The sequence below is a fragment of the Amphiura filiformis genome, chromosome 8, assembly GCF_039555335.1.
Source record: "Amphiura filiformis chromosome 8, Afil_fr2py, whole genome shotgun sequence".
In the NCBI taxonomy this organism is placed as follows: Eukaryota; Metazoa; Echinodermata; class Ophiuroidea; order Amphilepidida; family Amphiuridae; genus Amphiura; species Amphiura filiformis.
This window is the reverse complement of record NC_092635.1, coordinates 24,777,620-24,793,088: the sequence shown is the minus strand read 5'-3', so window position 1 is coordinate 24,793,088 and position 15,469 is coordinate 24,777,620. Positions and strand designations below refer to the sequence as shown.

The following is a 15,469-nucleotide window of genomic DNA, read 5'->3' as shown; positions in this document are numbered from 1 at the left end:
ATTTGGATCTGGTTAAAAGTTAACTTGTCAAAAGTTATACTTCAAGGATGCTAATTACAACTTACATGTAGAATGAATGACGATGTTTTACAGTGGTACCCAAAATATTTAGTACAGTATGGGCAGTTGTAGCTAGCAGGGGTCTACAAAAGCATTATTTCAAGGAAATTATGCAAATATTGCAAACAAAATTGGCATCTACTATAAAGCAAATAAACGGAAAATAATATTATTTGAAGTTTTACTAATAAAAATCCTTTTATTTTACATTTTACTTATTTTCCTTATTTTACCCTATTTTCCGGTAATTTACCATGTAAATTATCTGGTAGTTTACCATGTAAATTATTCGGTTATTTACCGACTCACAACACTGAATATTCTTATCTGAAAATTTCACTTTCAATCTTTGTATGGACCACTTTGGAAATAAGTTGCTTTTATTCCACGTTAAAGACTGTCCCTAGATTTCACAACACATTTTCCTTTGTTAGTTAACCTGTAACATTATTTTTATAAACTGAAATTTGTTTTAACTCTACCTTTAGAATTGTAAATTATTTTTAGAACATTCTGTGCAGTATTGTACTTTTTATTTGTATTGGTTTTATCCGTATAAAATCAATATTATTACTTTACACAGACCGACACAGATGGCGATGGTGTTGGAGACTCGTGTGACAATTGCGCCGACAGCGCCGATCTAGTAAGTTGACAATGAGATTTTGCTACACGTGAGGAAAACACAATTTGTCATCTTTAAGGGCTGGGGTATGAACGTTTGGACAGTATTATTTGTTGGACTTGAGAGTCCCGCAAAAATACTGCCGAACGTTCATACCAGAGCCCTTGATTTAAAAAAATGCATTAATTATCATTCAAGTATGTTATATTTATTTTGGGTTAAATATTCTTGCCAGCCAATTTCAAGTTTGGTATTTAGAATGAAGCCCACTGGAAGTAATTTTCTTGTATACGACTTTCATGGGTGATCAAGGGCGGATTTACCATTGGGCAAGCCCGTAAAACACCAAAAAAAGCGTAAAATTTACTTAATCATGAACTTTTTGACGTTATTTTCATGTAGTTTGTCAGTGTCAGTTCGGCACGGCACAAAAATTCACTCATATTTGTGACAAAAAATATGAGAAATTTTACCTTGAGTTGTACAGTTCCTTAAAATGTTAATGAGATAGTCAAGCCATGATCAACCCCTCAAAATTTGGATGTACCATGAAGGGGGCTTGAGATGGGGTGTTTCATTATCAGTGCTTTCATAATTTCATTAGCCTGATTTAATATTATTTAATATGTGACAGTTTTGAGGCGTTTTTTTTCTTGCTTATGAGTGTTGAATTAAATGCAGTAAATGAACTTGCAAGTCACAAGAGCATGTTGATCAACTGAATGCACTATCACCAACACTTTCTCTAATCTATTTGCAACTTTAGTCTATTGTACACATAGGCGTAGATCCCGGGGGATGGGGGGATTTATCCCCCCCAATATTTTGCCAGGGGGGTGCTCCATACAATCATCCCCCAATGTTGACGCCTGAATATAGGTTTCTGACCAAATTAACCTCATATTTGCCCATTTTAGCCCCAAAAGTGCAAATGTTCGCGCTTCACGCGCATTTATTCCACTTTTGCACCATATTTCATCAGTTTAGCTTCAAAATAGTAAAATATTTGGCTCGCTTCGCGCATTTGTAACATAAACTTATTCTGTCGCCAAAAGGTGCTGGATTCACTATTCTTCAAGAATTTTTTTTCAACACCACCCCCCCATGTCAAAAAGAAATCTACGCCACTGATTGTACACTATTTAGTACAGTATGGGCAATTGTAGGTAGCAGGGGTCTACAAAAGCATTATTTCAAGTAAGTTGTGCAAATATTGCAAACAAAATTGGCATCTACTATAAAACAAACAAACAAAAACAATATTATTTGTTTTACTAATAAAAATCCCTTTATTTCATATCTTACTTATTTATTACCTATTTTACCACGGTAAATTGAGATGGCGGTAAAATACCGGTAATTTATTCTTATCTGAAAATTTCACTTTCGATCTTTGTATGGACCACTAGGTTGCTTTTATTCCACGTTAAAGTCTGTCCCTGGATTTCACAACACACTTTCCTTTGTTAGTTAACCTGTAACATTATTTTTTTCAACTGGAATTTGTTTTAACTCAACCTCTGGAATTGTAAATTATTTTTATTTGTATTGCTCTTATCCGTATCAAATCAATGTTATTACTTACAGACCGACACAGATGGCGATGGTGTTGGAGACGCGTGTGACAATTGCGTCAACGTCGCCAACGCTGATCAAGTAAGTTGACAATGAGATTTTGCTACACGTGAGGAAAACATAATTTGTCATCTTTAAGGACTGGGGTATGAACGTTTGGACATTATTTATTGTGGGACATTAGAGCACACCAGACATATCGAATTGCATTCTGAATACGAAGAATGTCCTTCTGATATAATAATTTTGTTTGTTTTTAAATTCGCAATGAAATACACAAATTGATATTTTTGACATTTAACAGTACTCGAAGTAAACTTTATAAATCTGATGATTTATACTTAAGGTGTATGTAGGTGGGATGAAAAGCCGACGATCAATTGAAAATTTTGACCTTTCGTATTGAAGATATGGATTTTTCCCAAAACACACAAACAAAATTAGGCCTTTTTGGGGAAAAAATCCATATCTTCAATATGAAAGGTCAAGATTTTTAATTGATCGTAGGCCTTTCCTCCCAGCTACATACACATTAAGAATATGTCATTAGATTTTTAAAATTTACTTCGAGGACTGTTATATATCAAAAAAATGTGAAAAATATCAAATTTTAATAATTTGTCATAAAATTTGTATTATATCTTGAATTACAAAAAATGAAAATTATTTGATATCAGAAGGACATTCCTCGTGTTTAGAATTCAATTCGATACGTCTGATGTGCTCTCATGCAACGCTCTGCAGGGTCTATTGTTCTATTGTTTCCGATTAGAGCGCTGACATATTGGAAAATGTTGCCAATCAATATTCATGAGAGTGTACATTCAACGTCCAGTTTGCGAAATTGGGTGAGTTGTGTTTGGTAGGTGTGAAATACATCTGACTGGGCGTTTTAATTACGTAACGAATAAAGGCATTGACATCGTCGAATGGCTGCCCAGTGCTGTTATGTGTTTAGTTATTATATAGGCCTAATAATTATTATTAAATGTATTCATCATTCCTTTCTTTTCCCTTCTCTGTACTTATTCTTTCCTAGGCCTACATTTTATCACTCCCTCGCTCTCATTGTCCCCTCTCACTCTCCCTCTCTCATTCCCACCATTTTCCTTATATTTCTATTTATCTACTTGTCTTTATTATCCCTTCCTCCAGCCCTCTCTCATTCTCCATATCCCTCCTCCCCTCTTCCTCCTTCCCCCCTCCCAAGACTTCTCACAGAGGTGAATCTGTCCCTCCCCAACCCCCTCCCCTCTTTGGGTACGCCACTATTTCTATACCAATCTCCTTCTTAAAATAAAAAAAATGGAAATTTCTTAAAAACAACCTTTATAGGCCTATACTTATACTTACATGTATACGTATAGCGATTACCATTATAGTGTAATATAGATATATGGACTGGAAATGGCAGCCTTCATACATTCTAATGTGTAATCGATCACCAAGAGCATTCAATTTATTTAAATGAAACACCTATCGTCAGGTGGGTGGTAAAGATGATTGCATCGACAGCTAAAGCCTCCTTATAGTCTTCAGACCCACACAAGCACACATTTGGGATACATTGAGTACAATGGTACCACTTTACATGACTGCCCTTACACATGACTGTAGCGTGGTCACTTATTGATACTCGCCTGTTGTGTAGAGCGTTAATATGATGCCGGATCAGTGACCAATTTAATGGCGGAACCCCTTTATTCGAAACAATGGTACCACTTTTATGAATAGCCTGTCGCAACTTCTAATCGGCATCAAACGAACAAAAGATTATATAATCTATTGCGACTCTATTTCTATTTAAAAGCTCTTTGCTCTCATGTCCCACAAAAATACTGTCGAAACGTTCATACCAGAGCCCTTAAAAATGAATGGATAGCTGCGTGCATCTTATCATTCAATTCATACATACACGCTATATAACAGCGCGCGTAATTGGTCGAGAGCCGGGCATAAACAGCGTTTATGCCCGGTGTCCCGGATGTGACTGTCGCCGGGTAACGAAAGTGAAGGAAACTCATGTTTTTTAATAATGTTACTTGTAATTTTTTGTTATTATTTTGATGAAATAAGAATCACAAATTGTTCTGGTATGTATGAACGAATCATTCATATATTTTCATGACTAAACGGTTGTTTATGTCCTCGGGTCGCGAGGTATTGGTATTCAAAACCTTTGCATCGGTCATATTTTTGAATTATACGAATGATCAACCCCTCACAATTTTGATGTACCATCAAGGGGGCTTGGGATGGGTGTGTTGCTTTCAGTGCTTTCATAATTTCATTAGCCTGATTTAATATGATTTAATATGTGAAAGTTTTGAGGTGTTGTTTGTTTCTTGCTTATGAGTGTTAAATTAAATGCAGCAAATGAACTTGTAAGTCACAAGAACATGTTGATCAGCTGTATGCACAATCACCAACACTTGCTCTACTCTAATTGCTAGTCTATTGTACACTATTTAGTACAGTATGGGCAGTTGTATATAGCATGGGTCTACAAAATTATTATTTTAAGTAAGTTGTGCAAATATTGCAAACAAAATTGGCATCTACTATAAAACAAACAAACAAAAACAATATTATTTGAAGTTTTACTAATAAAAATCCGTTTATTTCATATTTTACTTATTTTACTCTATACCCCATGGTAAATTAAGATGGCGGTAAATTACCGATAATTTTCCATGTAAATTAACCGGTAATTTACCGACTCACAACACTGAATATTCTTATCTGCAAATTTCACTTTCGATCTTTTTATGGGCCACTTTGGAAATAGGTTGCTTTTACTCGACGTTAAAGACTGTCCCTGGATTTCACAACACACTTTCCTTTGTTAGTTAACCTGTAACATTACTTTTTAGAAACTAAAATTTTAAATTGGAATTGTCAATTATTTTGAGAGCAATGATTAACATTCTGTGCAGTATTGTAATTTTTATTTGTATTGCTCTTATCAATATTATTACTTACAGACTGACACAGATGGCGATGGTGTTGGAAACGCGTGTGACAATTGCGCCAACAACGGCGACAACGCCGATCAAGTAAGTTGACAATGAGATTTTGATAACATAATTTGTCATCTTTAAGGACTGGGGTATGAACGTTTGGACAATATTTTTTGTGGGACATGAGAGCACATCAGACATATTGAATTGCATTCTGAATACGAAGAATGTCCTTCTGATGTCAAATAATTTTGATTGTTTTGAAATTCGCGATATAATACACATTTTATAGCAAATGTAAATGATTAAAAATTGATATTTTTGATATTTAACAGTCCTGGAAGTAAACTGTATAATATAATGATATGAACAGGGGAAAGAAGAAATACGCATCGCACACTACCACAATTAAACATGAATTTACAAATAGATGAATTTATGGATATGAGCAGTCAGGGTAAACAGTACAAGCAACATATTCCATGCCAGTGTACGAGATCAATTGAAGATGCTTACCCGCCAGCCGAATATAATCATACAAACAAGGGAAGAGGCTTTCGTATCATACAATGGAACATGGAAACATTCAAATGTTACAAACTAGCGCACGAGATCAAATAAAAAAAGGTATTTTTGGGAAAAGATTTGAATATCTTCATTATGAAAGGTCAACATTTTCAATTGATCTCCGGCTTTTCGTCCCAGCTACAATCTTAGTACATATCATTAGATTTTAGAATTTACTTGGAGGACTGTTAAATATCAAAAATTTTAAAAGTACCATATGTTAATAATTTAAGGGGTGGGGTATGAACGTTTGGATAGTATTTATTGTGGGACATTAGAGCACACCAGACATATCGAATTGCATTCTGAATACGAAGAAAGTCCTTCTGATATAATAATTTAGATTTTTTTGAAATTCGCAATGTAATACACAAATTGATATTTTTGACATTTAACAGTACTCGAAGTAAACTTTATAAATCTGATGATTTATACTTAAGGTGTATGTAGGTGGGATGAAAAGCCGACGATCAATTGAAAATGTTGACCTTTCGTATTGAAGATATGGATTTTTCCCAAAACACCCACAAAAAAATTAGGCCTTTTGGGGGAAAAAATCCATATCTTCAATATGAAAGGTCAAGATTTTCAATTGATCGTAGGCTTTTCATCCCAGCTACATACACTTTAAGAATATGTCATTAGATTTATAAAATTTACTTCGAGGACTGTTATATATCAAAATGTGAAAAATATCAAATTTTAATAATTTGTCATAAAATTTGTATTATATCGTGAATTTCAAAAAATGAAAATTATTTGATATCAGAAGGACATTCCTCGTATTTAGAATTCAATTCGATATGTCTGATGTGCTCTCATGTCCCACAAAAATACTGTCGAAACGTTCATACCCCAGCCCTTAAAAATGAATGGATAGTTGCGTGCATCTTATCATTCAATTCACACATACACGCTATTATAACAGCGCGAGTAATTGAATATATGAATACAAAAGCCACCTAAGTCCATACTTTGGCCAAATTGAGTTAAGCATGGGAAATTGTTGCTATACATAAACCTGTTAAATGCATGAAAGAACAACTCAAATTCATCCTCTGTGTCTATTGGGCATGTGAAAAATAGCATGTATGAAAGAACCACCCAATTCCATGATTTGAGTCTTGTAACACATTGATTGAAATCCAGTATGTATAAAAGTCCACTTGTAACACATTCATTGCTGGAGAATGACTTTTGAACAAAAAATGGGTTTAATAAAGGAAAGTGTGTGGTTTATATTACATGGCAGAATGCTTATCAACATTATACATACCTGTGTGCTTTATTTTGTATTATCTTACTAGTGGTAATCTCATTCTAACATTCAAACATATTTTGGACTAATATTGAAAAATATAGTGAAAAATATCAAATTTTAATAATTTGTCATAAAATTTGTATTATATCGTGAATTTCAAAAAATGAAAATTATTTGATATCAGAAGGACATTCCTCGTATTTAGAATTCAATTCGATATGTCTGATGTGCTCTCATGTCCCACAAAAATACTGTCGAAACGTTCATACCAGAGCCCTTAAAAATGAATGGATAGTTGCGTGCATCTTATCATTCAATTCACACATACACGCTATTATAACAGCGCGAGTAATTGGTCAAGAGCCGGGCATAAACAGCGTTTTCATATTTTCATAATTAAACGGTTGTTTATGTCCTCGGGCCGCAAGCGGCCCCTCGGGCATAAACAACCGTTTAGTCATGAAAATATATGAATGAACCCCTAATTATGTTATATTTATTTTGGGTTAAATATTCTTGCCAGCCAATTTCAAGTTTGGTATTTAGAATGAAGCCCATTGGAAGTAATTTTCTTGTATGCGACTTTCATGGGTGATCAAGGGCGGATTTACCATTGGGCCAGCCCGTAAAACACCATGTTTTGGGCAAAAATATGGTAAAATTTACTTAATCATGAACTTTCTTGACGTCATTTTCATGTAGTTCGTCAGTTTCAGTGTGAGTTCGTCACGGCACAAAAAAATAAACACAATGAAAAAAAAACCTGAATATTTTCAAAGCTCATTTCATCTTCGCCGATAACTGTCTACCTACCGAGTGATTTACGTCAATTTGTACAACATTTCGTAGCATTTGTGTACCAAACCGTTTGATCTTTCATATTTGTAATTTTTAAAAAAATGTGTTATTTAAATTACAAACAAAAATTAAGTTTAAATATGGTGCTTTTTTCCAACTTTTTACTGAAATTGTTTAGTTCAAAACACACGTTTATTTTTAATCTTTGATTTCCTTCTTTTTGCGACATGCAAGTTCACTAGTTTGGTATGATAATTTAAGAGATAATTTTTCGTGTTAAAATAAAGAAATTAGAGCTCTTCAAACAGGGGAATGTCATTGGCTGATTGTTCTCGAACCTCATTGCACCTTCGAAAAAAAGTGTCTACCTCCTGGTCGATTACGCCAATTCCTATGAATTTTTCGATGTATTGATATTCAAAACCTTTGCATCGGTCATATTTTTTAATTATACGAATGATCAACCCCTCAGAATTTGGATGTACCATCAAAGGGGCTTGGGATGAGGGTGTTGCTTTCAGTGCTTTCATAATTTCATTAACCTGATTTAATATGATTTAATATGTGAAAGTTTTGAGGTGTTGTTTGTTTCTTGTTTATGAGTGTTAAATTGAATGCAGTAAATGAACTTGTATAAAGTCACAAGAACATGTTGATCAGCTGCATGCACAATCACCAACACTTGCTCTACTCTACTTGCTACTTTAGTCTATTGTACACTATTTAGTACAGTATGGGCAGTTGTATATAGCAGGGGTCTACAAAATCATTATTTTAAGTAAGTTGTGCAAATATTGCAAACAAAATTGGCATCTACTATAAAACAAACAAAAACAATATTATTTGAAGTTTTACTAATAAAAATCCGTTTATTTCATATTTTACTTATTTTACACTATACCCCATGGTACATTAATGCTACATGCTCTTTTTGGTTGAATTTTTTGGCGGGAAATAATCCCACCAAAACATTAAAGTAATCTTTTCCCACAACTAAATATCATAGTCAGGAAATTAATGATGCATCTGGTAGCTTAGATCATAACTTTCATTATACTTAGTTGTAATTATCCCAGATAATTCTTGATTTGTTTTTACAGAGTCTTGAATTGTCGATGTTTTTGATCAAAAACATCACTCGGTGTATTTTGAAACTCGAGGCATTAACTCTTCTCAAATTGGCCCCAAATCATAATTTATTATATGCACGTGTAGCAAACACCAATGGAAATAATTGGACGTTGTTTGCGGAGCCTAAATTTGATTTGATTTTATTTCACAATAATTCTAAGGTGAGAATTTCAACCTGACATTTCCTTTTTGGATTTCCAATTTAAATTCATTGATATGTGATATTTTCAATAAATAAAGAGTACGCTTACCTTTCTGCAACACTTCCCGGTATCATTGAGCATCAGCTGATCAACCAACATTTTAGCTGAAACAGTCCCTTCCTATAATTTTTGAACAAAATATGGTTCAAAAGTGCGTAGACTACGCGTATATACTGGCACAGCGAGGTAATAAAGAGAGCTATTTACGGTGGGGTATATATTGTAAGCTATAAGGGTATAGGCATATATAGATGTGTCAAGCAGGTGCATACACAAGGGCGGTATATTCAAACGGTATTGTCTGGATCATTGAGTATCGATTGCGCACGTACACGGATGTGTGTGGTCACTTTCCAGGTTTTGACATGAATTACAAATGACGTCGTGAATGACCCAGCGTTTTCATTTTATTATTACAGAATTAATCGTCGTTTATCACGAGTCCTCAGAGTCGTACCAGTTCAATTCATCAAAATTAATTTGTATTAAATGAAAAACAAACAGACAAGTAAAGTCATATGTCTTTCTATGACTGTATTCCTTCCAAAATCTGATTTTCAATACACTAGAAACGTGTTGATATATATATCTTTGAAAATCGCCGAATGTTAACCACAGTCACCGTGGCACGGTAGGCATCATTAGCATTCATAGTGCCTTGAATTTTAGTATTTTTTTTATTCTTTTTACTAATTCGCTGTGCCGTTTTTCAAACACGCCCCAGCATGAAATTGATGGGCAAGTACCCTTAAGATGGCGGTAAATTACCGGTAATTTACCATGTAAATTAACCGGTAATTTACCGACTCACAACACTGAATATTCTTATCTGCAAATTTCACTTTCGATCTTTTTATGGGCCACTTTGGAAATAAGTTGCTTTTATTCCACGTTAAAGACTGTCCCTGGATTTCACAACACACTTTCCTTTGTTACTTAACCTGTAACATTATTTTTTATAAACTAAGATTTTTAATTGGAATTGTCAATTATTTTGAGAGCAATGATTAACATTCTGTGCAGTACTGTAATTTTTATTTGTATTGCTCTTATCAATATTATTACTTACAGACTGACACAGATGGCGATGGTGTTGGAGACGCGTGTGACAATTGCGCCAACAACGGCGACAACGCCGATCAAGTAAGTTGACAATGAGATTTTGATAACATAATTTGTCATCTTTAAGGGCTGGGGTATGAACGTTTGGACAATATTTTTTGTGGGACATGAGAGCACATCAGACATATCGAATTACATTCTGAATTCGAAGAATGTCCTTCTGAAATCAAGTAATTTTGATTTTGTGAAATTTGCGATTTAATGCACATTTTATAGCAAATGATTAAAAATTGATATTTTTGATATTTAACAATCCTCGAAGTAAACTGTATAAATATAATGACATGTACAGGGGAAAGAAGAATTACGCATCGCACACTAGCACAAGTAAACATGGATTTACAAATGGATGAATATATGTGACTGGACGCGGCGAATCAGCTGTAAAGTCGGCCCCGGTCAATTTTGTTTTATTTCGTGTTTAGAAAATATATATCATAAGCTTTAAAATGGTATATCATTTGACTTCAAACGATATCCAAAAGCGGGGTTATGATTTGTTGAACTCTGTTCCTTCGACAAAATTGTATTTTTTATCGGTTCTACATGTGTCTCTATTTCTACATTTCTGGTAATAAATATCAAACAGTCATAATTGGCGGTCATTTCAAATCATCCCCAAGTCAACGAGGTTCAGAAATATTATCTCATTGTTCATTGTTGATTATACATACCTAGACAAAATGCAATGCTTTGTTATCTACCACTTGAACAGGATTTAGCCAAAGCAAACAAAGACAAGAACTATTCTATAGAAATAGGTAGAAGCTTATTATCCTCTTCAGCAGTAGTATTATTGATTGATTTAAGGTTAGCCGAGAGTTTTTCATGCGCTTGATTTCAGAGGGGCGTAAGTTCATAACAGAAACAGCCATGCAGAAAATGAACAAGCGTACCGGGACGTAGGCCTACTTACAATAGAATATTGATCCACGGTCAAGACATGAAAAGGCTATGAAACTTGGCTTAGCTCGTGCCCGGAGCTCGGATGCCGGGGGGGCGGTGGCACAAGCCGTTTTCGGCAATTTTCACAAGGGTTTTATCAACTTTTAAATTGATTGGGGGCATTTTGAATTTATAGCCTTGATATCTTTGATGAAGTCAATGCTGCTATTCCCTGATTACAATGTAAGGGTAGGCAACAACAACAATATCAAAAGCAATTATTTGTAAATCGAATTTGGGATGAAAATCAACAAGACAGACTTAGCAGGCCTACAAATTTCTGATTTATATAAAGTGAAAAACAGTCAATCACGATTCACTGCACTCAGCGAATCAATCAAATAAAACTAAAAAGAAAGGAGCAAGAAAGAATAAAGAAAGAGTGAAAAAGAGAAAGAAAGAGAGAGAAAGAAAATGAACGAAAAGAAAGAAAGAAATGAAAAAAAAAAAAATGAAAAAAGAAAGGTAGAAAGAAAAGAGGAAAGAAAGGAAGTAAAAATGAGAAAAGAGAAAAAAAGGAAATTCAGCCACACGGAGACTCGAACCCACAAAAATAGTTCATATTAGATTCCCAGTCCAACGCTCTATCCACTCGGCCATAGATCAGCTTACGCAATTCACTGTTCTCAAAGCGGATGATTTAACTGTAATTGGATGCAATTACATGATTACAATCGCGTCCGCATTATGGCTCTTAGAATAAACACGAATGTCGGCGCTGAAATTTTGAACGAACTGATGGAGGAAAACCTCGTTTTTTGCAAAACTAGCTTCAATTTGGAGTGAAAATCAAATGGAATAGCAATTGGCAGAATGTTGAGAAATAATGTAGGTATTCAGATGTCTAAATTAACGTCTCGTAATCAAGATATCGATAATTTCACAAACCAGCTTTTTCTCAAGCAAATTCTCCAAAATTTCCCCCCAAAACGGGCTTTTAAAATTTAATCGGTACTGTATTTAGTTCTTCCCCATGGCAACATTATTTCTTTGATCGATTTGTAATACAATACGAAAAAGAAGAAAACAATCCCTCGGTGTGGATTTATACGGAGCGCACATTTGAAAAAAAAAAAACCTCATGGAACGTGTTTTTGATCTTGTGAACATGGTGGGTAAAAATGCTTTAAACGAAGGATTTTCAAATTTATTCTAATAATTTGTATATAACACACACAAAATGTTAAGCTACATCCAATGCACCAACATTTCACTCGCTGCGATATTTGATTACTGAGAAAACTCTGTTTTAGAGAACAACTTTATACGTCTTTTATACGTTTTTTATACGTCTCTTTGTGTAACCTTAAACAGCGTTTGATAAGATACTTGTCGCAACGATTGAGACACCTATGAATACGACTTTCACATACATTTTACACTTAAACTCAGAATACAATTTGCCGAGTTTACGGCTGATTCGCCGCGTCCACTCACATATAGACATTGGCAGTCAGGGTAAACAGTACAAACAACACATTCCATACCAGTGTATGAGATCAATTAATGATGCTAACATGCCAGCCAAATATAGTCATAAAACAAGGGAAGAGGCTTACGCATACACTGGAACATTCAAACATTACAAACTAGCGCACAAGATTAAGGTTATTCTTAATAATTAGCCTAATATGCAGGGGAAAGAAGAATTACGCATCGCACACTAGCACAATTATTAAACATGGATTTACAGATGGAAACATGACATGCATAGGCAGATATACCAGAGTAAAAACTCCGGACATACCTGCCTGTGCATGATGATAATGTTCTTAAAGTGTATGTAGCTCAGGGATGAAAAGCTGACGAACAATTGAAAATTTTGAACTTTCGTATTGCGGCACTAAAAAGAAAATACAATAGATTGCACATTATGGATAAAATACTTTAAAATCTACTGTACATGTATGTAATTCAGGGTACCAGAATAAACTATTGCACGAGAATAAATACCAATGAGTACCAAGGATAGCCCAAAAAGCCTTCCGAAGAAAGCTTAATTCCATTGGGGTCATTGTAAGGCAAAAAAACAATAAAGCAGCAGCAGCAATGATTAAGGCAGGAGGACGAGCAAAACATAACATAACAAACGAGCAAAAAAGGGCCTAATAATTTTCGTGATGCATAATATCACGCTCAGCTAGCCAAGCCTGTTCAGAAAGGTGCTTCTTGATAGCACGTTTGAATTGCGGCAAATTCCCAATTTCTTTGATTGATTTGGGTAACAAATTCCAATGATGAATAGCAGTGAAATTAAAAAGTATTGTATGCTTGGCCTTTGACTTTGGGGACAATGAAATTGACTGAGCTACCCCTGGTACTATATTTGTGAATGGACGAAATACGGGTAAATTTTTTAAAAACGTTATTCATTTTCATTTGAATCACCCTATCTTTCACTGAGAGAAATCCAACTCTATCCCGCTCTCTCTGTCCAATATGAGAGCGAGGATCTAAGTTTAAAATAAATCTTACCACTCTGTTTTGCATTGTCTGTAACTTTTTCTTGTAATGTACAGACAAACCTGAAAACCATGAAGAACATGCATAGTCATAGTGACATAAAATCAGGGCAGTGCTCAGAGTTTTACGGCACTTTTCATTCAAAAAATGAACATGCCTATATAAAAAAGCAAGTCTAGCGCCAGATTTTTTAAGAATATCCCGGGCAATTTCTTCCCCAGATAACGAATCGTTAAGGGTTACCCCTAAATACTTAGCTGAATTGGTAGGCTTAATTTGATTACTATTGCATACAACTGAAAAACCAAAAATTATACTCTCAGTCTTTCCAAGACATGCAAGATGTAAGAAAAGTTTGTTATCAACAAGCCATTGACGACAAGTCTCTAACTCTTTACTTAGTTTATCAGCAATGCACTTTGGATCTTTGTCTGAAACTAACAGAGCACTGTCATCTGCATAAAGCAGGAGTTTGCATTCGACACTGACGGCCATGTCATTTATACAGCACAAAAAAAGGACTGGCCCTAGGATACTGCCCTGAGGAACTCCACAAGAGATTGGAAGGGGGTCAGAATCCACCTTGTTCACGTGGACAACCTGCTTCCGACCGCTCAAATATGATCTAAACCATTCCACCGAGTCAATACCCATGGCCCCAAGTTTTCCACACAGAATGACATGATCGACAGTGTCGAATGCCTTCTGGAGAGCCAATAATACTAGTCCAGTGTTGATGCCTTTTGAAGTTTGACTGTTTATATAATCTGTAAGTCTGTGAATATTATTTTCCCGTAAGTAAGAATCAATTTGAACAAAAACAGCTTTTTCAAGAATTTTCGATGTTATACAAAGAATACTGACGGGTCTATAATTACCCACTTCAGACCTACTATTTTTCTTGAAAAGTGGCCGAACACGGGTGGATTTTAATTCTTCAGGAACTGTATTAGTTGTTATTGATAAGTTCACAATGTGCGTTAATTGATCTTTTAAACCTGTTGCACCATCCTTTAAAAATTTGGCTGGGATCTCATAAATGCCAGTACTTTTATTTGGCTTTAAAGAATGGAGTTCTTTGAGGATAAAATCAGAGCAGACTGGTGAAAGCTTTGATTTCATATCAAACTTGCCAAGGGAAGGTGGTAATTTTTTGACTAAAGCACTTGCCACGGTTGTGTAAAATGAATTGATATAGTTTGCAACTGTACTAGAGTTAAAGCAGAGATTACCATCAATATTCAAAACTACTTTGGACTGGTCTTTACTTTTGGAGCTATAGCCCAAGGTCTTAAACTGTTTCCAAAGTTTTTATGGGCTAGATTTATTCTCCTCAATTTTATCCTGAAAGTAGTTAGCCTTAGCTGTTTTTACAGCTCTCTGAACCTTGTTGCGTAATCTGCAATATTCCGAATAAAGAGTACTGACTTTGGTTTTTTTAAATCTATAAAGAAAGTCATCTCTACTCCTGATGTCATCAAGAATTGTAGTGTTGATCCATGGCTCAGTGCGACTCTTCAGACGGATTTCTTTTATTATGGGCGCAACACTATCCAAAATACTACTAAAAATCATCCTAAAAGTCACCCAAGCATGTTCAACATTACTACAATACACTTCAGACCAATCAGCACTAAAGATGGCATTCAATAAATTTTCAGCAGAGTAATTCTTAAGAGATCTTATTTTGATGACGTTATGTTGTCTAATCTACTTTTTTACAACCTTGCGGGAGCAGTAAGTCAGAATATGATCACTC

The 15,469-nt window shown here is 34.8% G+C and overlaps 1 protein-coding gene across 4 annotated transcripts in view; it reads left to right on the top strand.

The window, feature by feature from the left end:
• Positions 1–15,469, top strand: part of LOC140158242 (uncharacterized) — an 82,090-nt gene that overhangs the window by 30,961 nt on the left and 35,660 nt on the right. For 2 of the 4 annotated variants that reach the window (XM_072181358.1, XM_072181354.1), the window contains exons 6-9: positions 644–706; positions 2,273–2,341; positions 5,245–5,316; positions 10,252–10,323. In XM_072181358.1, the coding sequence (XP_072037459.1) occupies positions 644–706; positions 2,273–2,341; positions 5,245–5,316; positions 10,252–10,323 (276 nt within the window). The remainder of the gene's footprint in view (positions 1–643; positions 707–2,272; positions 2,342–5,244; positions 5,317–10,251; positions 10,324–15,469) is intronic. The other 2 variants (XM_072181356.1, XM_072181357.1) reach the window with 2 other exon arrangements.